Genomic DNA, 26,184 nt, shown 5'->3' with positions numbered 1-26,184 from the left:
ACAGCTCACAAAGCCTAAAATATTTATAGTCTGGGCTATTACAGAAAAGTTTGTCAGACCCCTAGTTTAAAATGTTCAGGCTTATGTTTTGCTGTTTGGGGTATAGAGGCCATTGGCCTTTCCAGTCTTATAAGGCCCTATCACTGGACTTTGCCTATCCCTTTTATAATTGCCTACAAACAAGCTAGTTCTTTCCAGAGTTGTTCTCTCTTACAAAACTGCTGAAAACAGCATTACACACTATCATCTGTCTCTTTCCATAGAGCTTCTTCCCTTGGAGTTTCTGGCTCCAGTAGGGATGTCTTCTGCCTTCTGAGTTGTCGTATGCTTGCTTTTACTATATCTTATGCCACAACGTGACAAAGGCTTCTAGCTTTCCAGCCTGCAACTTGTTTCCTCTCCACTTGACTGTTAATTCAGCACCACACATTTTAGAATGAAGGCAACACCCTTATTCTAGATGACACTTAAGGTATTAATGAGAAAAGTCTGTGCTGCTCTAGCAAGCTATAGATCTAAAATGCAATAGGGCTTCATAAGCCTTTAAAATAACCATCCAGTGTAGCTGTTCTGGGTTTGGCAGCAGTACATGGTGGTTGAAGTACATTCTGCCCTTTGTAGTTATTTAGGAACCAGGCAGACAGTAGTTCTGCCATCCTCAGTTTGTGGCTTCCACTATCACTCCACACTTGGTCATTGCCGTTCTAGCTCCTGGGAAGGGAAGAGGCCTGGAGAAAGACCCACAGTTAGATGGACCGGCCAAGCCTGGTAGAGGCCCACAGCATGCCTCTTTACATTCTATTGGAAACAACAGGTCACAGCTGCCTGGAATTGCATTGGGGGCTGGGGAAATGGTGTAGCTGGGCGTTTGCTTCGGGGGAAGGGAAGAAGAGATTTTGGTGGATGGTGAGTATTCTGCCACCAGGCTTCTGGATGTGCATGCTTTCTTGTCTTCCCCAAATAAAGGAGGCCAAGTTGTGAAAGGTGTGCTGTTGAAATAGGCTTATCTATAGGAATAATACCTATGCAAATGTAATTCTTAAATGTAGCTCTTCAGAGAAGTAGTTTGAATAAAATACATGTGTGTTTTTCAGGCTATTGCACATTATGAACAATCGGCTGATTATTACAAAGGGGAAGAATCCAACAGGCAAGTGCTGTTTTCCTTAATATAATTAAATGGGTTTTGTTATGTGCGATAAGAGACAAACCTGTACTGCACTCTGTGAGCATATCGGGCTGTACCAAATGAAGGTGTACTGGGATACCTTTTAATTTTTTTGTTGGATTGTTATTCGCTCTGCTCTGGTTCTCGATTTCAGTTCAGCTAACAAGTGTCTGCTGAAAGTGGCAGCGTATGCCGCCCAGCTGGAGCAGTACCAGAAAGCCATCGAGATCTACGAGCAGGTGAGGCTGCTACGGTCTCACCAACTTCCGGCAGAAGTCACTGAATCTTGTTCTTTTTTAATTATACATTTTATTTAATTTTGCTTTTAATTGAGATATAATTCACACATCATATAATTCATCCTGGTAAAGAATACAAGTCAGTGGGTTTTAGTATATTCACAGAATTGTGTAACCATCACCAGCACCTAATTCCAAGGCATTTTCGTTATCCACCACTGGGGAGACACCCCATTCTCCCCTCTTCCCAGTCTCTGGAAACCAGTATCTAGTTTCTGTCTCAATGGATTTGTTTATTCTAGGCCTTCTAGGATAAGTGGCCTTTTGTGACTGACTTCTTTCACATTGCATAGTTTTTTCAAAGTTCTTCTTTGTTTTAGTATGTAATGATACTTCCTTTCTTTTCATAGCTGAGTAATATTCCACAGTTTGTTTAGCTGTTTATCAGTGAATGTTTGTCATTTGAGTTTTCTTCACTTTTGAACTATTATGAATAACGCTGCTCTGAACACTTGTGTTCATGTTTTTGTGAGGGGAGGCTTGCTGTTGTCTTGGTTATATACCTAGGATTGGGATTGCTGGTTTATGTGGCAGGTCTTTTTTTAACTTTTTGAGGAACCGCCAGACTCTTCCACAGCACCTGCACCATTTTACATTCCCACCAGCGATATGCCAGGATTCCAGTTGTTCCACATCCTCAGCAGTACTTTCTGGGTTTTTTTGGTAATAGTTACCCTAATGAGTATGAAGTGATTCGTTGTGGTTTTGATTTCCATTACCCTCATGGTTGGTCATGTTGACCCTTTTCAATTGCTCGTTAGCCATTTTATATCTTCACTGGAGAAATGTTGGTTCGATTTCTTTGCCCATTTTTGAAGTGGGTTGTTTGCTTTTTAGTATTACATTTTAGGAATTCTTATTTCTTAAGAATTTAGAAATTCTTATTTTAGATACTCATATTTTATTTATATTTATATTTAAGACATTATCAGGTATGTGTTTTGCACATATTTTCTCCTATTCTGTGGGTTGCTTTTTTACTCTGTTGTTGATGTCCTTTGACATGTAGTTTTTAACTTGGATGAAATCCTAAGAGTTTTATAGTTAGAGCTCTTAGGTTTAGGTCTTTGATTCATTTTGAGTTAATTTTTGTATATAGTGTTAGGTAAGGACCCAACTTCATTCTTTTGCTTGTGGATATGCAGTTTTCCCAGCACTTTTTGTTGACTACACTGTCCTTCTGCCATTAAATGGTCTGGGCCCCCTTATTGGAAATTATTTGACTGATACTCTGTTTGACCATCTGTTCTGTCCCATTGGTCTTAACATGTCTGTCTGTATGCCAGTATCACATTGTTCTGATTATGTAGCTTTGTTTTGAAATCAGGAACTGTGAGTCCTCCAACTTTGATACTTTTTTTCCCTAAGATTGTTTGGCTGTTCTGGGACCCTGTCATCTCCATACGAATTTTAGGATCAGTTTGTCAGTCTGTGCTAAGAAGCCAGCTGGGATTTGATGGAGATTACATTGAACCTGTAGACCAATTTGGAAAGTATTGACATCTTAACATTGTTAAGTCTTCCAAACTATGAACCCAAGGTGCCTTTGCATTTATTTAGATCTTCTCTAATTTTGTTCAATAATATCTTAAAGTTTTTAGTGTGTAAGCCTTGCACTTCTTTGGTTAAATATACTCCTAAGTATTTTATTCTTTTTGATGCTATTGTAAATGTAATTGTTTTCTCAGTTTCCTTTTTAGATTGTTAATTGCTAGTTTTATACACTGCAACCCTGCTGAACTAGTTTATTAGCTCTAATGGGTTTGGGGATTTTTTGTTTGTTTGATTTTTGGTTTTTTTTTGATTCCTTGGGATTTTGTTTGTACAAAATCATGTAATCATGTCATCTGCAGATAGCTATACTTGTTCTCCAATTTGGATGCCTTTTACTTCATTTTCTTGTTATTTGCCCTGACTAGACCTTCTAGAACAATGGCAAATAGAAGTAGCAAGAGCACACGTCCTTGTCTTTTTCCCATCTTAGACAGAAAGCTTTCAGTCTTTCATCATTAAATAGGATGTTAGCTGTGGGGTTTCTGTGGATATGCTTTATCAGTTTGAGGAAGTACCCTTCTCTTCCTTTGTTGAGTGTTTTTATCCTCGAAGCATATTGGGTTTTGTCAAGTGCTTTTTTCTGCATCTGTTGAGATGATCATATGGTTTTTGTTCTTTATTAATATGCTGTATTTCATTGATGGATTTTCATATTTAGAACCAACCTTACATTCCTGGGATAAATCCTTCTTGATTATTGCAAAGTTTGGAGATCTTCAAGAGTACCTTCAGGTTTGATCATTCTCTAGAAGCGCTCACAGAATTCAGTGAAAGCTGTTACGCCACAGTTATGGTTTATTATACCAAAGGATACAGATTAAAATCAGTAAAAGGAAGAGGTGTGCTTAGGGCAGGGTCCAGGAGAGTTGCAAGTGTAGAACTTCTTTTGTCCTTCCCCTCAGTGGAGTTGTACAGGTAGCACTTACTTCTCCCAACGATGATGTGTGATGAAAATATCCATGGAGTATTGCCAACAGGGGAAGAAGTTCACCTGTACTCGGTGTCTAGAATTTTTATTGTGGCTCAGTCACAGATTCTCCAGTCCCTCCATAGGTTGAGCTGAACCATGTTGTCAGAGACACCCAGGTAAACAAAAACACTCTTTCAAGCAGGCCGTTCCAAGCAAGGGCTTAGAGATGACCCCCCCAGGAGCCACAGACAAAGGCAAGACCTCACTTAGGAGAAAATTAATCCTGTACTGTATAGTCATAATGTGTAATCCTTTCAGTAAGTTGTCACAGTTAGTTTGCTAGTATTCTGTGGAGGATTTTCAATCTATATTCATAAGGATATGGATCTTTAATTTTCTTGTGAGATCTTTGTCTGGTTTTGGTAGCAAGGTAATAGTAGCCTCATAGAATGAGTTGGAAAGTATTCCCTTCTCTTTGGAAAAATTTGTGAATGATTGATGTTCGTTCTTTAAACATTTGGTAGAATTCAATGATTTTCTCTGTATCTCTGTTTTCAGTGTCATTGATTTCTATTATTTCATTCTTCTATTTTCTTTAGATTTATTTTACACTTCTTTTTTTAGGGAGTTGAGATAGGAACTGGTTTTTCTCTTTGTTGTGTATGCATGTTTAGTGCTATAAGTTCTCCTCTAAACACTGCTTTCACTACGTCTCACAATTCTGTTATATTGTTTTATTTATTTCATTGTATATATTGATTTCTGTGGATTATTTAGATGTGTTTTTGCTTAATCACCAGGTGTTTGGAGATCTTCCTCTTTATCTTTCTGTTGTTGATTTCTGGTTTGATTCCATTGTGGCTGGAGAATTCACTCTGATTTCAACTCTTATAAATTTGTTGAAGTTGTTTTATGGCCCAGAATATGGTCTGACTTGGCATTTGTTCTGTGGGTCTGCTGTTGCTTGGTAACATGTTCTGTAGTATTGATTAGATCTTCTTGGTTGATGGCGTTGTTGAGTTCTGTATACTTGCTGATTTTCTATCTCTATCCATTGTTGAGAGTGGAATGTTGGAGTCTCTGACTCTGATTGTGGATTTGTCTCTCTTCTTTCATTACTATCAGTCTTTGCTTCACATATTTTGCAGCTCTGTTGTTTGCTGCATACATGTTTAGTTTTGCCATGTCTTTTTGGTGGGTTGACACTTTTATCATTATATAATGTCCCCCTCTGTCCCTGGTAGTTTTCTTTGTTCTGAAGTCTACTTTATCTGATATTAATATAGCCTCGCCTGCTTCCTTTTGGTTAATATTTATGTGATATATCTTTTTCCATCCTTTTTCTTTGAACCTGGCTTTATCACTATAATGGAAGTGAGTTTCTTATGGACAGCATATATTTATGTCATGCTTTTTAATCTGTTCTCCCAATCTCTGTGTTTTAATTGGTATATTTAGGCCATTCACATTTAATATAATTATTGATATATTAGGGCTTAAGTCTGCCATTTTATTTATTGTTTTCTATTTATGCTCTGGTTTTTCTTTTTTTTTTTTTTGGTTTGTTTTTCTGCTTTCTTTTTCCTGCCTTATAGTGGGTTGCTTGATTATCTGTAGTGTTTTCAAGTAAATGTCTTCGACTACCTGTTTTTAGTGGTTGCTCTAAGTGTAACATGTACATGATTTATCACAAGCTGATGATGTTATCATTTTATCATTTCCATTGAAATATAGAGGTCTTATTTTCTGTCCCTTTTTCCTCCCCATTCAGTATAAATTAACTGTTTTGTCTTCGTATTTAAGAACCACCTCAGTCAATGATATAATTTTAATTTCAATCTTCCAACATATTAGAAAACTCAAGAGGAGAAGAAAAGCCCATTGTATTTACTCATATTTTGCTTATTGTGTTCTTTCTTTCTTCTCATGTTTCAAGATTACTTCTTTCATTGTGTCCTTTGCATTTAGAGAATATCCTTTTGCCATTCTTTTAGGGTAGGTTTTACTGGTGACAAATTCTCTGGGTTCCTTCATTGGGGAATGTTTTGATTTCCCCTTCATTCCTGAAGCATGTTTTCTCAGGGCATATAGTTCTGGGTTGATAATTCTTTCCTTTTACCACTTGAAAAATGCGCCACTTAGGGCCTTCGTGGTTTCTGATGAGAAGTCCGCTTTCATTCAAGTTATTTTTCTCCTGTAGATAAGGTATTGTTTCTTTTCTGGCCACTTTTAAAGTTTTTTCCTTAGCTTCAGTTTTTCAGAAGTTTATGTGGCATGGCTTGGGTGTCTTTGCTTTTATCCTGTTAGGGTTTCACTTAACTTCTTGAATCTGTAGGTTTATGTTTCTTGCCAAATTTAGGAAGTTTTCAGCCATTATTCCTTAAAGTACTTTTTCAGCCCTTCTCTCTGTCCTCCCCTCCCAGGACTTAGACAACCTGAGTGTTAGACCTTATTTTATAGTCCTATGGGTCCCTGATGCTCTGTTCGTTTTTTTTTTTTTTTTTTCAGTCTGTTTTCTGCTCTCTTTTATTCAGACTGAGTAATTTCTAATGTTCTGTCATCAGTTCACTGATTCTTTCCTCTCCTGTCTATTCTGCTGTTGAACCCATCCACTTTTTGTGAAGTTACTGTGTTTTTCAGTTCTGAAATTTCCATTTGTTTCTTCTTTATATCTTATGGGGTTTTTTTTGCTGGAAATTTCTTTTTTCTTTGTTGATGCTTTCTGTTTTTTCTTTAGTTTTAAGCATTTTTGTAATTGCTTGTTGAAGCATTTTTTTGAGGGCTCCTTTAAAAATCTTTGTTGGATAATCTTAACATTTCTGTCACCTCAGAGCTATCATCTATTGGTTGTTGTTTTTCATTCAGCTTAAGATCTCCTTTCTTAGTGACAACTGGACTGGATCATATTTAAACCTTCTCTCAGGAGGGCTTGGGGGGCGCAGTCAGTTAAGTGTCCAACTCTTGGTTTTGGCTCAGGTCATGATCTTATGGTCGTGAGATCGAGTCCTGTGCCAGGCTCTGCGCTCAGCACGGAGTCTGCTTGAGATTCTCTCTCCCTCTCCTTCTGCCTGTCCTGCTCATGCTCTCTCTTTCCTTAAAATAAATAAATAAACCTTCTCTTTCAGCTGGTTTCCTGTGACCCTGCTCTGGCAGCAGAAGGGGCGTGTGTTGCTTCACTGCTGGGCAGAGGTGGCCATTCCCGCCCTTTCTTGCCCTCCACCAACACCACATTGGGATTGTTCTCATTACTACTGCGTGGTGATAAAAGTCTTAATCCTCCACTAGGCCTCTTCTGAAACCACAACTGCTGGGAGATGAGGGATGATACCTCATTCCTGCTGGGTAGAGGAGAGACCCAGGCTCCCCACATGGTCTCCATTGCCTCACAGCAGGGATGGAGGAGGGTGGGCCATTACGAGCTGACAGGGATGAAGGCATGGCTCCCTTCTGGGCCTTTGTGAAGCCACCTTGGCAGGGATTTGGGGTTCCTCCACAATTGCATCTCAAAAGCATTGACATCTCAGTTCTATCTAGGGCCTTTACTGAAGTGAGTAGGGGTGGGGCCATAGTGTTCTGTGGTGTTTGGCTGGAGTAGAGCAGTAATTACCTAAACTTTTCTTTCTTGCTAGGCTGCCCTTTTCCAGGTCCTTCAGCTGGCTTTTTCTGTTCCAAGTTAGGGATATGTGAAAGAAAAAGAAAACCCAGAGAACTCCTGCTGTGTTTTCTGTGTGTCTCAAGGTCCCTAGCTGGTCTGCTGTCTTGTCTCTACTTTTCAGTCTCCTTGTGTTGGTTTTATATAAAATGACTGGGGCTTTCAGTTGCTCTTAGCAGGAGGGATAGAGAAAAATAATGTCTATTCCATCTTCCTGGAAGTAGAAGTAGAAGTTTTCTCGGGCATTTTTAACAGGTTAACACTTACATATTAAATATTGTTTCTTGTCTAGTGTGTGATACTGGGTTAAAAGAATATATTCATAGCTAAACTGATGTAAGATACACAAGTATTTTCTAAAGGGCAGATGAGGATCAGTTTGCCTACTACAAGAAGGCAAACCTTTGAAATCTAAATCTGCTTTCTGTGCCTAGGTTGGGGCAAACACCATGGATAATCCTTTGTTGAAGTACAGTGCAAAGGACTACTTCTTTAAAGCAGCCCTCTGTCACTTCATAGTAGATGAACTGAATGCCAAGGTAAGAGTCCCGCAGCGCCAATTTCTGCTGCACTTTACCATGAGAACAGGCCTCAGGCCCTCTGTCATTCATGATATGCTTTGTTGGGTGATATTGGTTATAGTAAGACCAAACTGCATGCATTAATAATAATAATAATAACAGTAATACTATGCTGTGCATCCCAGCTGTAATCTTGAAACCGCTGCCGAGGTGCTAGCTGCGTTCCCTTCGGTAGTTTTGCTTTAAAGAAATTAGGGGGCTGGGGCCCCTGGGTGGCACGGTTGGTTAAGCATCGGACTCAGTCTCAGCTCAGGTTGTGATCTCAGGGTCCTGTGTCAGGTTCCCTGCTTAGCAGGGAGTCTGCTGGAGATTCTCTGCCCCTCCTGCTCATGCTCTCTCTCTCTCTCAAATAAATAAATCTATCTTTAGAAAAAAGAAAGAAATTAGGGGGCATAGGGAGGAGACAATAAAAGTGGAATAACATCCTTTGTTTCACACTCCAACTTCTGGGAGAGCAGAAGTAAAACTGCTGAGAGGAAAGGCGTCCTTCCCTCCAGACTCAAGCAGAGGTCTGAATGGGATTTATGTGGAATCTGGACAGTGTTAAGAAAGAGCTTCTTTATGTAGTGGGTGGAAACAGACACCTGGTCTGTGAGTTTTTACAAATTAGATTTGGTCCATGTTGTCCTCTCTACAGCAACCTAATTCAGAAAAACTGGTTTAGAAATTTATTCTTAACTGAAGTTGGCAATTCAAATTGAATAGGGTTTCCTGTGTTGATTTTGATGTTGAGTTTAACAGCATACTTCTTATACATTTAAATAGGCTGCAGATAAATCTTACTGAAGTAATAAGATGTTCAGATAGAAAGAGCTTTATTTCCTGATTCAGTGAGTTTGACATTAATGAGTGGCTTTTCTCTTTCAGCTTGCTCTTGAGAAATATGAGGAAATGTTTCCAGCATTTACTGATTCAAGGGAATGTAAGTTACTGAAAGTAAGTAACATCACCAATTTGAAGAAGAAAAAAAAGCCTTTGCTGTCAGGTGGGAGCAGGTCTAAAGTGAAACTCTAATTCTTTGAGGAGCACTGGTACTCTCCTGCTTTTGTAGAATAGGTTTCAGATGCCAGCAGAGTCAAGGACATAAGCATTGTGTTCTAAACCGAGCAACTCAGAAATGTTAGCACAAAAACTAGGTCCCTGATTTGGGATAATTCATGGCTTATATTTGAGTATTTTCTCTATTCTGTAAGATGTTTGGCAACGTCAATTGATGTGATACTAAGGCTATTTCTGTATTTAAAGTATCTATTCATAGGTGGAACTTTTTAGCCTACCAAACTAATTTTTCCATACTTACGCTACCAGAAACTTCTAGAAGCTCATGAAGAACAGAACAGTGAAGCTTACACTGAAGCAGTAAGTTATGCATTCGGGGTACAGTACATTCTTGGAAGCTTAAACTACAGAAACATCTTTTCATTGTATGAGTGCTGAACGTTTATTTGAACATTTTTCCAATATGCCTAAGTTGTATTTCCCAAAGGTCATGTTTTATATATCCCACAAATCTTTACAATTACTTAATTCTATTAGCCATGTTGAATTTAGCTGGGAGGCAAATTTAAGAGACTATCGCATACTGTTAAAATTTGCTGTTTGAATGTTTTCTTTTGAAAATAATCTGATCCATAAATAAGTATAAAGTAAAATCAGTTAAGTACAGCTTAAAATATAAAAACAGTGAGAGTTTTGCTATATTCTTGGCATAAAAGAAATGGAAGAGTTTTTTTTATACTCATTAGTTTTCTGTTTTCCCATATTTGCCATCTTATGTTTAGAATCAAGCAGATTTCTTAGTATCCTCCATTAATTTACTCATGGCTTTGAAGCAGTAGTGGAAAAGAATGTTTTCCCGTTTCACTTTGGCTACCAAACCATTTGCATCCTATTGAAATATCACTTTCTGGTAATGCATTGAAATGAGTTAAAGGGATTCCACTTTCACATATCCTGTCTCTGCAAGTACGTTGATTCATGTTCAGTGAATATTAGAACACTATGAATTTTCCATGTTCCTTTCTTACACAGGGTCTCGTTTCCTTTGTCACATTAAGTATGCTCTTCCAGTTACAAAGGTGGTTAGGAGCTCAGCATGTTAGCACACAGAGCGGTTTAAAAATTTTAGCACAGGAACTTGTCACTAGCTCCATCCAGATAGTCACAGAACAAACAAACCATTTTAATGAAGAGAGTTATAAACTGGAATGAATGATTTAAACAAACCATTTTTCATGAATAAAGTTATAGACTAGAATGAATGATTTAAATGAAGGATTATCACTAGAAATGTTTAAACAGCTTGGGGTGTTGTTTTTTTGTGTTTTGGTTGTATTTCCATAGACTAATTCCTGTTCCTCTTTTTTTAAACTAGGTGAAGGAATTTGACTCAATATCTCGCTTAGATCAGTGGCTCACGACCATGTTGCTTCGTATCAAAAAGTCCATCCAAGGGGATGGAGAAGGAGATGGGGACCTGAAGTGAACATTTATGTCTTTGTGGCATGCAGCTGACTCCTCTTTAGTTTCATGTTAGGGCCACATGATCTTTATGGGATGCCCATTTAATGGCTTACTTCTGTTGCACATGAGCCAAACCATCTGTGTGTTTAAGCTCCCTGTGTTTGTGTCTTCGTGAAGCGGATGGCTGGGAAGCTCCTGTGCATATTGTGGGTGTGATGGGCTATTTCATGCTTGTCAGAGCCCCCAGAGTTTTCTGAGAACTATTTCAGAATCTTTTTCCTGTTATTTTGATATTTGCAGAGCCCGTGTTCAACTTTGTTATGTATTTTTATGTCATTTTCTTGGACTGGAGTACCCAGCCTAATCATTGTAATAGATGCTTTGCATATTTTCCGTAAATTCACACCTGGATGTATTCTCTAAGTGTACATGTTTAGTTCGGGATGGTTGTTAGGAATGAGCTTTATGACTTCACTTCCTAGAAATGGTTTTTGTTGTTGTCGTCGTGATTCTTTTGATGGTGCTAGTGACCCATTTGTTTGCTTTTTATATTGTTGTGTTTGCTAACATGCATGCGAAAATTCAGAACAGCCGGGGTCTGCCAGAATCACTTAGTTAACGTTGTGAGAAAAGGGAGCTTCCTGGCAGGGCTTGCTGATGTTTGTGGGCGAATGTCAGGGTGAGTCTGATGGATTCGTACTCCTTCACACACGAGAAATCTGTACAAAACAGTTTTTCCCTTTCCTGGAGATAGTTTCCACTTGTAGTTGAGGTGGAACCCTTTATTTATATTCACATAAAAGTGATTTGACTGGCCTGTCCCTTTTGCTTACTTTCACATTCATACACTTACCCACGTTGAGACGGTGGCTGGTGTACCACCACCATGTGAATCCTCTTCAAGGCCGCAGAGAGAGCGGGTCATTAATTTTACCCTTTTATTGAACGTGATGGGTTAGGTGGGGTAAATACAGTACAGAGGTTTACTATGTGTCCAGTTGGGGAAGAAGGGCAACCAGCTTCTGGGGAGAATTGATTTTCCTCTCGGCTAATGGGATTGTTTTGGCTTGTATGTTTGAATTTAGTATGTCGTTTTGGGTTACATAATATGTGCTTATTGATTTATGAACTTACATGCAGATACTGTGTTTTAGACATGGTCTTGTTTCCGGAATCTTCTCTGTGTGTATTTTTATGCTTAACTGACTTAAGTTTGACATGTATTTTTTGCCAGTCCTAGCTTGTGGGTCTTTCTAAATTATGCAGCTGTCATTAAAGACAGGTAATGAAATTTCCCATGTTAGGTCAGATGGAAACTGGCATTTGAAGGATGTTTTCATTTTTGGATGTCCCTCCACTGGGATTGGTAGGCTTTTGTTGGGCAGAAGTAGAGAGTGTGGCCACGAAATGGGCTGAGTGTGGAGGAAGGCAAGGGGATGGTGCTCGGGTCGGGCTGAGATGAAGGAGAAAGTAGCTGGAAAGGGCCAGCTGGGGCCTGGTAGTGGAGGCTGTCCCTCAGGTGGCTGCGGATTTCCTGGCTGCATGTAGGGCCACCTGTGCCAACACAGCCTGGTGGGGAGGAAGGTCAGAGATGTCACAGTGTGGGCCGAATGGACCAGAAGACGTGGACACTCTGGCCTTGCACCCTGGGATATGATGAATGTTCCTCCCTTCAAAGTTCTGGGATTCTTAGAAGAAAGCTGGCTATCACTTACGGTACAATTTGGAATGCAGCCCATTTGGTGGTACTTCACTTCCGGTCAGACTCTCTAACAAAGAAATGATTAGAGCAGAGAGTGGGTTCCTATGCCTCATCTGTTCCACAACCAGCCAAATGCACTTTTGTGAAAGTGAGGCATGGGGGTTCCTTTTGTTGCCTGTGTCCTCAGGCTGTAAGTCTGTCCCATCTGGAGAGCATTTAAATCCTAGCCTGCCAGCCTGCTTGTTTCATCACTAGTGTGCAAGGTTTGTTTTCACTTGTTAAAAGGACCGTCTGGTCTGACCACTGAAAGTAGGAACCAAATGATTTCTCTTAAGAGGATTCCTTTAGCTTTCATCGTGGTCCCCTGTCAGATCCCTGTCTGAGAAAGAGGTGGGGTTTGTAAAAACAGTACTGGTACCATTTTGTTATGTCAGTTGGAGAGTTGCTTGTTTGTCTTGAAATAAACACTGGGATCAGTGGCTGGGTTAAGAATTTTTTGTTTTTAATGAAAAGAGTAAAAATAATTGTAATGGCTAGAACAGAACTGCCAGAAGATAAAAGGAAAATGAGAAGAAAAAGTCCCATTAACATTATCCAAACTTCCTTCCTTTGAAGTGTCCCATTAACATAGGGTAGTACCATGACTCAGAGGCCCGAGTTAGGTTTTCAGGAGTTACAGAATGTTCTTTATGAATAAAATATAATGACTATTTATGTTCCGGTTCTTGTATTTTAGCAAATCTGGGGTTAGTTCATAGAGTCAGTTAAAATTTCTTACAGGAAAGCTTTGCTTTTTGTGGCAACATTTTTATAGCTTGTGTGAGTTCCTTTTTTATTTAATGATTTGAAAACTGTATTTTTGCACAGTTGTGACCGTGTGTGATGCCATCCCTGTAACCAAAGTGTGTGCATTTATTGTTTTCTCTGATACTGTGCATTTAAAATGTCCAAATGCAAACCTCTGTGGCTTCCTTCGGGGGACCCGGCAGCGCAGCATGCCGCCTGCGACCCACCTGCCTGCAGTGGGAGCTGTGCCCCGGAGCGGGCTCTCACCTGCGAAGTGCGGTGTCGGGCACTGCAGGGTCTCCTCCCTCGTGTTCTCTGGTAGAGGATTATGTTGTGAAAACTAACCATGTGACGATCACTCTACCTTAGCAGAAAGAGTATGTTTTATGTCACCCTGTACAGAAAATAAAGTGGAAATTATGAGTAATATTTTGATGGGTCTTTCCTGTGTAAATTTACACAAATCAAGAGTAGCTTTCTTTCTTTTAAGTTGTTCCCAGAAGCCTTGGTTCCAGCCTGTAGGTGCAATCCCTGGGTTGCACGGTGTCGTCCCTTCTGGCCACCCCTGGCAAGGGACTCTTGCTGGCATCCCTTAGGCCCCAGTCACCTGCCAGGTGCAGGGAGGGAGGGTTTCTAGAAGACTGTTAGGTGGGGGGGTGAGGAACCCTGAAGCCCCTCAAGTCTGTTCACAGTGCGGGTGTTCGTGTAACTCTGCAGGATGTCTGTATGGGGCGACACGCGCCCCTGGGGCAGGTCAAGCCACAGGCCATTCGGGCCTCAAGTTCTGGGGAGGAGGAGGATGTGGTTGGGGGCAGGAGCTCTTACGGGCCAGCTCCTCCCCTCAGTGAACAGTGGTCAGGTCCATCAATATATTCACAACAACTTAAAGATAATTCAAAGCAAGTTTTAAAAAATGAATGGTAGAACAGGCTCTTCCAGTCTAGGCATTCTGAGAAGTTATTCTCGTTTAGTTCTCATTCAGATGTCTCTTCTCAGAGTCTTTTCCTAATGGAAGCCACCACGGTGTTTTAAAAACCTGGCTTTGCCAGCTGTGGTAAAGGGTCCCTGTACAGATTGGCAGAAGTGAGTGGATGATTTCTGGGGCTCAACTAGATGATATGCCAGATGGCCCTCTGAGCCACGTTTGTAGCCTGCCTGGTTATTTGCAGCCTGTTTGGTACAAGTGAACAAATGACTCTTTGCATGAGTGCCCCAGGCCCCATACTCCCCACTGAAACAATATTGTTACTTCAAGTAACATGAACACCATCAAGTTTAGTTAGAGACAAGCACACATTTGGTCTCAAAAAATGTCCCTGGTGTGGCAAGGTGTAAAACTGAACCGGTTAGAATTAAAACTTACACCCAAATTTGTTGGTTTGGATTATCACCTACAGCAAAACCACATTTCTATTAAAGTCAATTAGTATAAAGGTCTTCCCCAGCCACCTCCACCACAACATGGCTTTCTTCTTCAAATTCTGTACAACAAATTTTGGTAAAATCCAAGGTGGCAGAATGCTTTGGACTTTGTGCTGAGAGCATTTCCCACAAAATGTTTGGAAGGCACTAAAATCACCCTGCAGTCACCTTTCATGATGCTCTGGGAGGAGCAGCACCCACACCCTGGGCACTTTCTGATTACGCTTTTGGGACCCACATACTCAGAGGCCAGCCTTGCTTTCTCTCAGCAGGACTGTACTTGGATTAGGAGGAATCACGACACCCACAAATCCCTCTGTGCTGCGTCTTCTGCAGGGTTTTTGCATTTCTCCGCTCTCAGGCGCAGCCTTACCCTCCTGGGAAGGACAAAGAAATGGGTCTAGTTGGAGACATGCCCGTGACGGAGACTGTCACATCACTGAAGAGGCCTTTCGGCGGCCGCCCCAGCACCAACTACACGGCATACTACCCCTGCAGGCAGAGGCCAGCATCCCTCACCACCAGGCTTTCACGTCTGTGGAGTCATTACGCAGTCCAGGCAGTTATGGAGACAATCCTAGGACTACGGATCCTGATTTTACATTTCATTACCCATGAAATGGAAGAGAATTACACTTGTTCCAATTAAGAATCTTATTTCTACAGAGCCTAGATTCTAACAGTGGAAATAAACTGTAGACCTGCCAAACTTTTTAGAAAGCAAACATTTATTAACACATTAAACGATTTTTTGTAGAATTTCTAAAGAAACAAATTCAAGACAAAAATTCTTCCAGTAGGTAACAAAATAATCTATTATTTAAATTCCTTCTCATTAAGATGACTTTATTCCATGAAACAGTACATCAGCTGGGCAGGCTCATTCTCTTACCAAAAGTAAAATGGTTGTGTGACAGCTTTGTTGTTCTGTAAACACAACCAGGATATGCTGTCATCATTGAAAATTCAGTACTGCCATCTTCAAGAGCAAGTGTGAAACATGTTATCAGCACCTCTAAAACATCTTAGAGTGGCTTTCGTATTTACTTAACATGTTACAAGTTAGAACAAAATAAGCATTTCGGGAGAGTCTTCCCACATTAGTTTCTGGCATAGTGCAACTGTGTCTTCATCCTGGAACTTAGGATAAAGTACCTTTCTCTCAGAAAGTGAACGTTTTCACAGCCAGTTTAATAAATTAAAACATAAGAAAAAGAGCAACTAGTGAACAAAAGAATTCTTCGGGGTTCTCTCTTTAAATTATTATGTTTAGGGTTACATGTGAGTCAAAGCACTTAGCATGCGGCAACACACCCAAGCCACTGGAACCAAGAATCGGGCTTAGCAAATACAGCAGAATTAACTTCACTGCAAATTCATTTTAAGCAGGCGGCCAGCAGGAGCCGGCCACAGGAGCACTGAAGACAAAGTGCCTGGTTCTTCACAATCCACTCTTAAGGCATAATCAAAGACACTCCAAGGCTTTTGGTCCCTTCTGCTTATATGCTCACATGTTCCCAAGGAAACAAATGTGTGGGAATTACTTGCCTGTTTCAAGCTCTTGATACGTAAATGAGAAATTCTAGGTTTCTGAAAATCACAGAGTAAGTCAGGAAAACCCAGCCAAAAATACTAACACTCTGTGTTCTAAGATTTGCCAGATCACCTCATTGCTACTTGTGAGTAAAAGCACTCCACAGTGTTTCAAGTGTTCTAAAGCCTCTTACTTCACTTTCACACCTCTGCAAAACCTACTACACCATTTGCTGCTAGAATCTTTGGTAGGACAGCTTTTACCTAATCAGACTTTAGGAATGAAACCCAACAGCCACACTTCATTTCAGCAGTTATTCTATGGCCAACTTCCTAGCTGCGAATGTGCTCTGAGTACAGATTATACGAAGCCATTTTTCAAGTGTTCAATTTGTCATTCCTTTTTTAGTGCCTACAGACAGGAGGTGGAGGGGAACGAATGCAACCATCCATTTCTTCAGTACAACTCAAGGGTCTCCAGAGCAAAACGGACTTGCTTCTGTTCAACAGGAAAGAGCTGAAAATACATGGTCCCAGTTTTATTTCAGCTTGCTAGAAAAATAGCTTAAAATTATCAGAGAACTAAACCCACACAGAAGGGTAAGGCAGGCTGAGAGACCAGGGAGATCACTAACAGTAACTTCATGAGCTGGGCCAGGGCTCTGTATTCTACAGTTATGTAGTTGTCCAAACTTCCTACACATCAGGACAAGCATTATGCATATAACCTGCACCAGGATCCAGTGAGGTAATGTTAAATGCCTTGTTTGTCGATCAAGCGTAGCTGAGATCATGCAGACTGGGATTTTTAAGGGGAAGCTCTAAAAATGCTTTGATAAAGACGTGCAAGTTAGCAGAGATTCAGGAAAATGTGCAGAAGGTATTCTTGCTCACTCTGCCCACACACAGTTCTTCGCCTTAGCCCCTGACATTAACCTGCATACAGCAATCACACACGCGGAGACGCAGCGTAGGATCTGCCTGGCAGGTAATTAAGCTCTCATTCCATGTCAGTCAGCGCGTGAAGCTGTGCAGGCATCGGGTCTGTCTGAGGAGTCAGCTCGCTAAGCTCACTGATGGTGGTGGCCAGCAGCGTGTCCTGAGACACCACGCAATCGTCCGACTTGCAGGCCGTGTCTGCAGAACTGTCCTCGTGCACCGTGGGTACACTGCCTTGGACTGTGGCGAGGTTGTGAAAGTGGCCATTTTCTGCAAAAGACAGCAATTTATCTGAAAGTTTGGATGGCGTATATTCTTCATCCGGCTGCTCAGTCTTGTGCGCGTCATCATTCTTGGGTGAGCCATCTACAATAACAAGGAAAGACTTCCATGGAGTATTCTTATCATGTATCTACAAATCAAACACAAAACAGAAGTCACAACGTGTCTCTGAACAAGTGCATCTTTCAAAACAATGGTCTCTTTTCAACTTAAATTTAGTTTCCACCGTAGCAAAATACCCTTTCACTAATGGCCAAATCTCACTTATCACAGATTGTGCCTTTGGGGCCCTGAGACTTGGTTCTCCGTTCACACTGGGAATGTACTCCCTGCAGGGAAAACCTGAAAAGGAGAGGCCCACTATCTTCGACGACCACCGTATGGAATGATGGCCGGCATTTCTGACTGTCTAGAGTTACGTGTACCTGGGGACCAGCGACGGGCCCCGCGGAAGCCGCGCCACTGCTTACCGAGGTATGCCGCCGGAGGGTGGACTTGTCGGTGAATGTCCGCCCGCACGCGTTGCACATGAATGGCTTCTCCCCCGTGTGGATGCGATGGTGACGCTGGAGAGCGTTGAGCTGGGTGAACTGCTTCCCACACTGGTCACAGCAATAAGGACGTTCCCCTGAGATGGGAAGGGAAGAAAGCCACTGGTTGGTCTCCCCAGCCTACTGTGCTGAGTTCTGAAACGCTCTGCAGTCATGCTGCTGGGGCCCACTGGCAAGCAGCAGCAGGGAGGCTACGCTGGGAATGACTCGAGAGTCAACTGACAGGTACAAATCTATCCCTCTAATACCAGGATTTATGGTCTCCACCCAAAAAGTGCCAAAGCCAAAAGCTGCTACTACATCTACAGAAGTTCACCTGTTTTCCGCAGTAACGGAATATAAAATTCCAAGTCCCGTAATAACTGGATTTGTGTGTGTGTGTACACGAATATGTATAGACCATTACCCTGACTTCTAATCTGAAAATGTTAAAAATGTCCACATATCCACATCCAAACACTCATACCTTTCCAGTTTGTCAGGGCCAGAAACTAGAAACTCAGAAATTTAAAAATGCTATTATGACACACAAAACAACGCTAAATTCCAAACAGTTTTCTAGTAAATCAAAAACTTTTGGGACATTATCCTTGCCACACTGAACTCCCTTCCCTGACGACACGCCAGCCATACCTGTATGGACTTTAATGTGCTGGTAGAGCGAATTCCGCTGGGCAAAAGTCCTGAAACAAACTTCACATTTAAAGGGTTTGGATCCAGTATGGATTCTATTGTGATGTTTTAAATACTCCTTAGAAGCAAAACTCTTGCCACATGTTTCACACATAAAAGGTCTTTCACCTACACGAAAAGATGAGACGGAAAGTTAGAAACGATACAGGCACCAGAACACCTGACAAGCTGGCCCACACTCTAGAACACACATGAACTCAGAAGCACCGTGCTGGGCAGCACGCGACAGCTTCTAGTTCAAACTGTCCTAAAACATCTATTCGTGTAAGATGCCTGCTACTTCCTCAAAGTTCAGGTAAAATGGCCTTGGGAATCCCAAAAAGGGTTCCACTAGCCTAGAATTAGATCATTCAGTCAGCCCACATTTTGGAAACTTAGTCATTCCAAACAAGAAATTAACCTTACAATCTGTTTGGGGGAATTGTTGGATTTTTCAAAGCAGCACTCATGTGGCACTTTATCGGGGCAAAAGCCCCTTGAGAGGAGAGGAAGTTTTTACTTGGACACGTATGCACTGCTGCTCTGGGGCAGCAACTCCAATCAACCTGGGCTGGGTTGCAGAATAGGAGAAAAATGTTCCCACTTCATGTTGTATAGTTTGAGTCTTTTAATCCCACAAATCAGACTCATCCGATTATTAGGTGTACCCCTGACTTTACAAACATCAAAATAAAAATACTGGCGTTAACAGAACCTGAGTACATTAATATTTTCATCAAATGACTGGTTCTCGCTTAATGCTTCGGTGTGACCTGACCTCACCTCCACCCCCAATCTTCCATTAGGCACCAATTCTCATTTTAGAGTCTCAGTAATTCCCATCATTAAATGCCTCAGCTCTGCCTCGCCTGCATTTGAACTTGAGGCTCACATGGCAGTGTTCAGAGATAAAAATTTTAAAATGCAAGCAAGAAAGAACTGGGTTAGTATGATAATAGCAGTGTACAACAGTTAGATTCTGTATCCTATACAAGGTTCTGAACCTCAGCATCGCTGTGCTGAATTTGAATAAAGTCAACTTAAATTTTCTCCCTCACGTAATAAAATCACATCGCAAAATTTTGAAAAATAGAAATGAGATAATCCCACCACCTCAAACATTATATACCAATTTATTTTCATCCAGTCTTTTATGTGCAGGTTTTCAATGTAGCTGGGATTAGCTGTCTGCATAATTGTCCATTTTCCAGTCCACATCCAACATAGGTGTTTTTCCTAACATTCAGAGCCCTGGGAGTGGCCCCATCGGGCGCCGTGAAGGGATGGATTTACCAGTTTACTGAACCACTTCCTTGTGGTTGGACAATCAGGCTGTTTCAACGCTCTGTTATTAGGGAGAGCAAGAAGGGGGATGACAGCCTATAGCTTTTCCCATATTTTGAACAACTTCTTTAAGGCAGATTCCTGGAAATAGAATCTGGGGCTAGAACAGAGGAGCTGTTTCACACCTCTGGATACGTCAGACTCGCATGCCGGCTCCCAGCGCCCAGTGTGCACAGGCCTCCGCCACGAGCACGCCAGCACCGGAGCCCCGGGCATGTGTGAGCTGGTCGTTCTTGCTCACTTATGAGATGGAAAAGCTATATCACGGCCTTAGCCTGCACCACTTTGGTAGATGCCAACTTCTATATTAAATGGCAGTTTCTTCTACAGCTAGAAAGACATTCAAGCACAACAGCATTGAGTATTTACCTGTGTGACACCTTTTATGATAAATCAGCATGTGGTTCTGAGTGAATCTTGCACCACATTCATCACAGACAAAAGGTTTTTCCCCTGTATGAATTCTGAAAGTACAACATTCAGATGATAACTTAGGATGTATCTCAAAGCTCACTTTGCAATACAATTTCCACGCTAGCCTGCAAAGACGGTTATTCCAAGAGACCGAATGGGAACGGCTGAAGTGGAAATACACAGGCCCACGACCTCCATCCCCAAGTCCATTTCCGCGGGAGGCCGGCCGGGCGGGGGGCGCTGCACGGCCCCGGCCAGCAGACACTCGCCTTTGCTCGCTCTCTTCACCACTGAATAGTACCGTGCAGTATTTACAAAGCTTCCTCATCAGAGTGATCGACCACAGACAGCCTGGGGACTACGGCTGACCAAGCACCGTGTGATCAAAAACATTACCGTCGATTCCTAAGACGACGTGACCAGTCCAGAAAGAACGGTTTCAAAATGCTGAGGAAAGCTGGTTTCTGAGGAGCGTGCACCAGCATTTGAGTTTCACAACCAGTACGAAGCAGCCATCAACCACGACTCACTGCGCACTTCCTACGCCAAGGTTTTAACTGATCACAGAGTAAAAATCAATGAACGCCAGGCTACCACCCCAAAGACGCCCCAGCCTGACGGCAGGTCTACGATACAGGAGAAACTGCTTGTCTGGATTTCAAGCATGAACAGTCAGCACTGGAAGGAAACCTATTTAAAAACTGGTGTACCCCACCTACAGTTCAAAAATTATGAACAGAAAACACTGTCCTGATTCTGGAGGTTAGACTAACCAGTGGCACTTTCCAAGCCCCGAGAACGAACACCTACGACCAGAGGAGTGTCCTAAAGCCCTAAACGTCCTCTCACGGAGGTCTTTAATGGGACCGTGGGACCCAGCTGGTCACAGGCCCAAGTTCTCAATGAAGAGTCAGGAAAACAACAATGATGGTCATTAGCCCGAACGGCCCTCAAGCATAAGCATGGCGGGCACCGTAAGCTCCAGAGGCTACTCTGGGATCGGGAGAGACTGGCCTGCAGTGGCCGTGCGACAAGACAGGCGGGGCCTGGGTTCTGTGTCCAGGCTTCTGCGCTGGCACTGGGCACAGGGTGAGGGGGACGGCCATCAGCCTGGGGCCTGTAGGAAGGCCGAGTGGAGAAGAGAATTCACAGACGTCCCAAAGCAGCTCCGCCCCCCATTTCTAGAGGGCACAAATTACGAAGTGGAACGTCTGCAGACACAGCCACGCGGGTCAAACCCTAGAACGACCTCCATCTCTCCGCACCCCCAGCCCCAGCACACAAACAGGCCGCATGGCGGGCAAAGAGCACCCTCGCAGCGGCTCCGGCCCGGCGGCCGCGGCCCTACCTCATGTGGGTCTTCAGCGCCGAGGGCTGCGAGAACTTGGCCTCGCACTCGGTGCAGCCGTACGGCTTGTGGCCCGTGTGCGTCCGCTCGTGCAGCCGCAGCGCCGTCTTGGAGCTCAGGCCCTTGCCGCACTGCTGGCACTGGTGCCGCTCGCCGCCGCCCTCGTGCACCTGCACCACGTGCCGCTTGACGTCCTTCTTCCTCTTGAACTTCTTGCCGCACAGCTCGCACGGGAAGTGGCGCTCGCTGCTGTGCACGTGGCGCTGGTGGCTCTTGAGGTTGCAGCGGTTGGCAAAGGTCTGGCCGCACGTGTCGCAGCGATGCACCACCTCGGTGGCCACCCCGTGGTGGTGCCGGATGTGCTTCAGGAAGCTCTTCTCGTACAGAAAGGCTTTTTCACAGATAGTGCACTTGAAGTTGCTCTTCCTCTTCTCGCCCTCCTCGTCCTCGTCGTCGTCGTCCTCCCCCTCCCCGCGGCCTGCGTCCTCCCTGCCGCCTGCTTTCGGCAGCACCTGTGCCGCCTCCACCCCCACCCCCACGCCGCACTCCTCACGTTTCGGGACGGGCTCCATCTCTGCTCCTATGGCCTCCGGGTCGGGGTCCTGGGGGCCGCGGGCATCCCCCATGTCGTCCTCCGCACTTTTCTGCTGCTCCCGCAGCCTTCTCGTGTATTTCTTTTTAGGGATTTCCACAAACACCTTTCTTCCAGCCAGCCTTCCGCTGGCCCTTCTGATTTTCGGGTAGGGAGGCTTGACTGCATCTTTTTTCTTGTCTGGCTTCTCCTTGGACTTCCTCGGGGGCACATCTGGCAACACGCCATTGCTGATTGTCTCCACTAGGGGATCTGAGGAATCCCCGAGGCCGTTAGGGAGAGGACTGTCCCCGGGGGGACTTGCCCTGGGGTCGGGAGCAACAGCAGCTTGGGAGCCACTGCTCCCTTCTGCCTCCTGAGACTCAGAGAAGTTCTGCAACTCCAGAAGTACAGACTCTAACATCTGTTTCTTCAACTGAAAACAAGTTTCCGATAAGTCCAGACATTTTAGTTTCTCAGCCATTTCCAGCATTCGCTGCACCCGATCTTCTTCTACCTGTACCTTTGCAGTGTACACAAATTCGAGAAACGAGGCAAAGTCAACAACTTGCACTTCATTTAGGTAGACGTTAGTCCTCGTACCATCCACAGTCTTCTCATTAAGGAACATCTCCTTAAAGAACTTGCTGGTGGCTGCCAGCACCGCCTTATGAGCCATGAACTCTTCGCGGACGCCCTGGTACTCCACACTGACAGTCACATCACACAGGTGACCGAGAAGGCGTAGCTGATGCATTTCATGCAGAAGGTTGAACGGTGAGGATTTGGATTCCAGCAGAACTGCGCCACTTTCCATGTTTCTTCTTTCTAATAACAGCTCTGAAAACAGAAACAAGAATTATTCAAGCCTGAGCAAACACTGAAGTGAAAGGATTAAAAATTAGGATTATTTCAGTTCTCTAGAGGATATAAACTGATTAACAGCCAAAACGTAGCTTTCCTCAGCTAAAGATATAAATCACACCACTTCTTAGAGGGTTCTAAAGTGAAGTCCTAATGCCCCCTCATAAGATAATGTTTGCACACACACAAAAAATATTACTAGGGTTTCTCCCAATGATAAACATAATTGACCAAAGTGACGCTTAATGAAATATAGTACAGCAGTAATTGCTTATCTAGGTCATTTTCTAACTTGCTTACAGACACAGACCTCAAAACCGTAACAGAACTTATAGCAACAATAATCTCTAGCTCTTTGACCAGGAAACCAAATAATTAAAATAAAACACGTGTCCACCAAACCTTAGAGAATCATGTCTGCCTTTGAAAACAACCAACTTGGGGTGCCTGGGTGGCTCAGTAGGTTGACTGCCTTCGGCTCAGGTCATGATCCCAGGGTCCTGGAATCGAGTCCCGCATCGGGCTCCCTGCTCAGCCGGGAGCCTGCTTCTCCCTCTCCCTCTGCCCCTCCCCGTGCTCTCTCTCTCTCATAAAGAAATAAAATAAAATATGATAAAATAAGATAAAATAAAATAAAATAAGAAAAAAAGAAAACAACCAACTTGGGACGCCTGGGTGGCTCAGTCGGTTAGGTGTCTGCCTTCGGCTCAGGTCATGATCCCAGGGTCCTGGGATCGAGTCCCACATCGGGTTCCTTGCTCAGCAGGGAGCCTGCTTCTCCCTCTGCCTGCCGCTCTCCCTGCTTGTGCGCACGCGCTCTCTCTCTCTCTCTGACAATAAATAAATTTTTTTTTTAAAAAGGAAAAAAGAAATGAAAACAACCAACTAAATAAATAACTACTTTCCATGAGGAAAACTTCATAAAAAAGTAGTCCACAATCCACGGCCATTTCCAGCACCCCTAAACACCTCATAAGTGAATTACCGCTACTCTACGAGAATAATTTCACGAGCTGTGCTACCTTGAGCAAGTAACTTAATTTCTCTGAACCAGAGTCTGCTCCTTTGTAGAAAACTGCCAGAGCCCACGAGGCTCCAGTGAGTACAAACATGCCAAGTGCTTACAGCCTCACCTGAGGCTTGTAAGCTACTGCTACTGGCTTCCCATACACCAGAACTAGGTGCCACTGTCGCTATTACCATCCCCATTTCACAGAAGAGGAACTAACAAGGTAACAGTAAGTGGTCGGGCTGGCACTTGAGCCTGGGCCTGGTGGGACTCTGGACTCACACTGAAACTGCTCAGCATGCCCCTCACCTCAGCAGTGCCAAATGCAAAGAGCTGCTTTTCCTCCCTAGATCTTTCCACAGCTGTGGACACTGCAGACTGCACTCCCCACACCAAGGTCTCCTCCCCCTGGCTTCCACGGCACCCCACACCAGCATGGGTCACTTCTGCTTTAATGGAGCTACTCTTTCCTCAGACTCCCTGACTAGGTACTTTCTCAAGATGCACCCAACCTTATGCTCTAGAATCTACCTCCCTTTTCACAGTACGTTTTAGTTCCTAAATCTCCACCACCTGTCCAAAGTACCTGTCCTCCTTCTATCCCCCTTCAGCCAGATCTTAGATGTTGCCTCCGATTCAACATGTCTAGGGCAGAACTTGTCTTCATCTTCCCTGGATAACGAGCCTCACCTCTACCCAGTTCTCCAGTCCCACCAGTGATACTGTTTCCAGTACCTGGGGCTACAGCTGGCTTCCTACAACCACCAGGCCACCCCCAAACATGAAAAAAGACTGTCCTCTGAGAGTTCAACTGTAACAAGAACATCCAGGAGACCTGAGCAGTCACCGGAAGAAGCCTCCACAGTCAACTGAAAACACCCACCAAGCTCAGATGGGTGAGGCGGGGGAGGGGCGGTACACTACGCCAAGGACTGTCACTGATTCCAGCCCCAGCCTCGGAGAAATGGCTGCAGAGGGCTTGCTCAACCTGCTGTCCATCCTCACCAGCAGCCCTCCACTTCCCCAAACCTCTGCCAACCGGGCCCTTAAGCAGACGTGCGAACCTACAGGCGGCCTGACAGCGATTTCTGAGTCAATCAATAAAGTGGTTTCTGAGCATGATTTCCCATCCTGTCTGAGCACAGGAAGGGAAGGCAGTGATCATGGCGACAAGAATCCTCTGGCCTGGGTGACAGCTGCATCTCCCACTGTAATTGGCTGGCGCTCGGCCGCACCTCCGTCCCAGAGCATCTCCCTCCCGCCGGCCGTTCTCCGCCGCTCCTCCGCACTAAGGAGGGTGCGGCGCTCCCGCCCGGCCGCGTCCGGGTCCGCATCGCGCTCCGACGGCGCACGCCCCCGCCCCCTCGGCCCCTCTGACCCGCACACTTTAGCGGGACACACGCCCCTCTGCAAACGGATCCGGTGCCTGCTGGGCCGCGGGCATCCACGGCGCCCGCGTGATCGGGCCTGGACCTCCGACCCCGGGCCGCCCCCGACTCCTGCGCCCCCAAGGCCCGCCGCTTCTCCTCAAGGGCACGCGCGGCCGGCCCGCTCACCACGCCCAGACAAGTCGGGAGGCAGCGGCTGCGGCGAGAAGCCCGGACGGCCCGCGGGCCACACACTCACCTCCCAGCCGGCGTCGCCGCCGCCACCGCTACCGCGCGTCCACCGGACGAGGCCCCCGGGGACCGACGGCCGGCTGGGCGGGGCGGAACAACAGCGCGGGCGCCGCCGATTGGCCGCCGCGGGGCCCGCCCCGCCCCCAGACGGCCCCGCCCCCTCCCGTGGCTGGGGGTGGGGGCTGCGCGCGCACGTCCGACTGCAGCGGCCGTGCGGACAGGGTTACGTGATTCGACGTACGCTCGGGGCCCGAGTCCGCGCAGGATTGCGTCACCAGCCGCGAGTCAAGGTCTGCGCCTGCGCAGAAGACCGCGAAGGCGGCTCCGCGTCTGTTCTTGGCGCGGCGGGGGGGCGGAGCCGGGCCAGCCCCAGAAGGTCACGTGGGCGGGGGAGGGGTGCGTGGTCACATTTGGGTCCGTCTCGGTCTATCGCCCGTGGCGCCTGTAGTCCGTGTGCTACGCGCAGTTCCGGGCGGTGTCCGCCACTCGGAGAAGGGGAGG

General features: G+C 44.6%; 2 protein-coding genes across 6 annotated transcripts in view; one reads left to right on the top strand and one right to left on the bottom strand.

The window, feature by feature from the left end:
* The window catches only part of NAPB (NSF attachment protein beta), a 41,889-nt gene extending 28,347 nt beyond the window's left edge, over positions 1–13,542 (top strand). For both annotated transcript variants that reach the window (XM_032419373.1, XM_032419374.1), the window contains 6 exons: positions 1,095–1,150; positions 1,323–1,407; positions 8,018–8,122; positions 9,032–9,100; positions 9,473–9,523; positions 10,539–13,542. In XM_032419373.1, coding sequence (XP_032275264.1) covers positions 1,095–1,150; positions 1,323–1,407; positions 8,018–8,122; positions 9,032–9,100; positions 9,473–9,523; positions 10,539–10,649 — 477 coding nt within the window. In that variant the 3' untranslated portion in view covers positions 10,650–13,542. The remainder of the gene's footprint in view (positions 1–1,094; positions 1,151–1,322; positions 1,408–8,017; positions 8,123–9,031; positions 9,101–9,472; positions 9,524–10,538) is intronic.
* Positions 13,543–15,092: 1,550 nt separating this feature from the next.
* Positions 15,093–25,764, bottom strand: GZF1 (GDNF inducible zinc finger protein 1). Of its 4 annotated transcripts, none has more exons than XM_032419814.1 (6): positions 25,691–25,764; positions 21,621–23,031; positions 20,228–20,322; positions 18,476–18,643; positions 17,762–17,919; positions 15,093–17,421 (listed from the first exon to the last, which is right to left on the bottom strand). In XM_032419814.1, exons 2-6 carry the CDS (start codon positions 23,006–23,008, stop codon positions 17,071–17,073), a joined length of 2,160 nt encoding a protein of 719 aa, XP_032275705.1. In that variant the 5' UTR covers positions 23,009–23,031; positions 25,691–25,764; the 3' UTR covers positions 15,093–17,070. The 4 variants fall into 4 exon arrangements, with proteins under 4 accessions (XP_032275705.1, XP_032275704.1, XP_032275706.1 ...); XM_032419813.1 differs by lacking the exon at positions 25,691–25,764 and adding an exon at positions 25,300–25,366; XM_032419815.1 differs by lacking the exon at positions 25,691–25,764 and adding an exon at positions 25,133–25,232.
* Between the last annotated feature and the right edge of the window lie 420 nt (positions 25,765–26,184).

This window comes from Phoca vitulina, unplaced genomic scaffold (genome assembly GCF_004348235.1).
Source record: "Phoca vitulina isolate PV1807 unplaced genomic scaffold, GSC_HSeal_1.0 scaffold22, whole genome shotgun sequence".
In the NCBI taxonomy this organism is placed as follows: Eukaryota; Metazoa; Chordata; class Mammalia; order Carnivora; family Phocidae; genus Phoca; species Phoca vitulina.
This window is presented reverse-complemented; position numbering and strand designations above follow the sequence as displayed.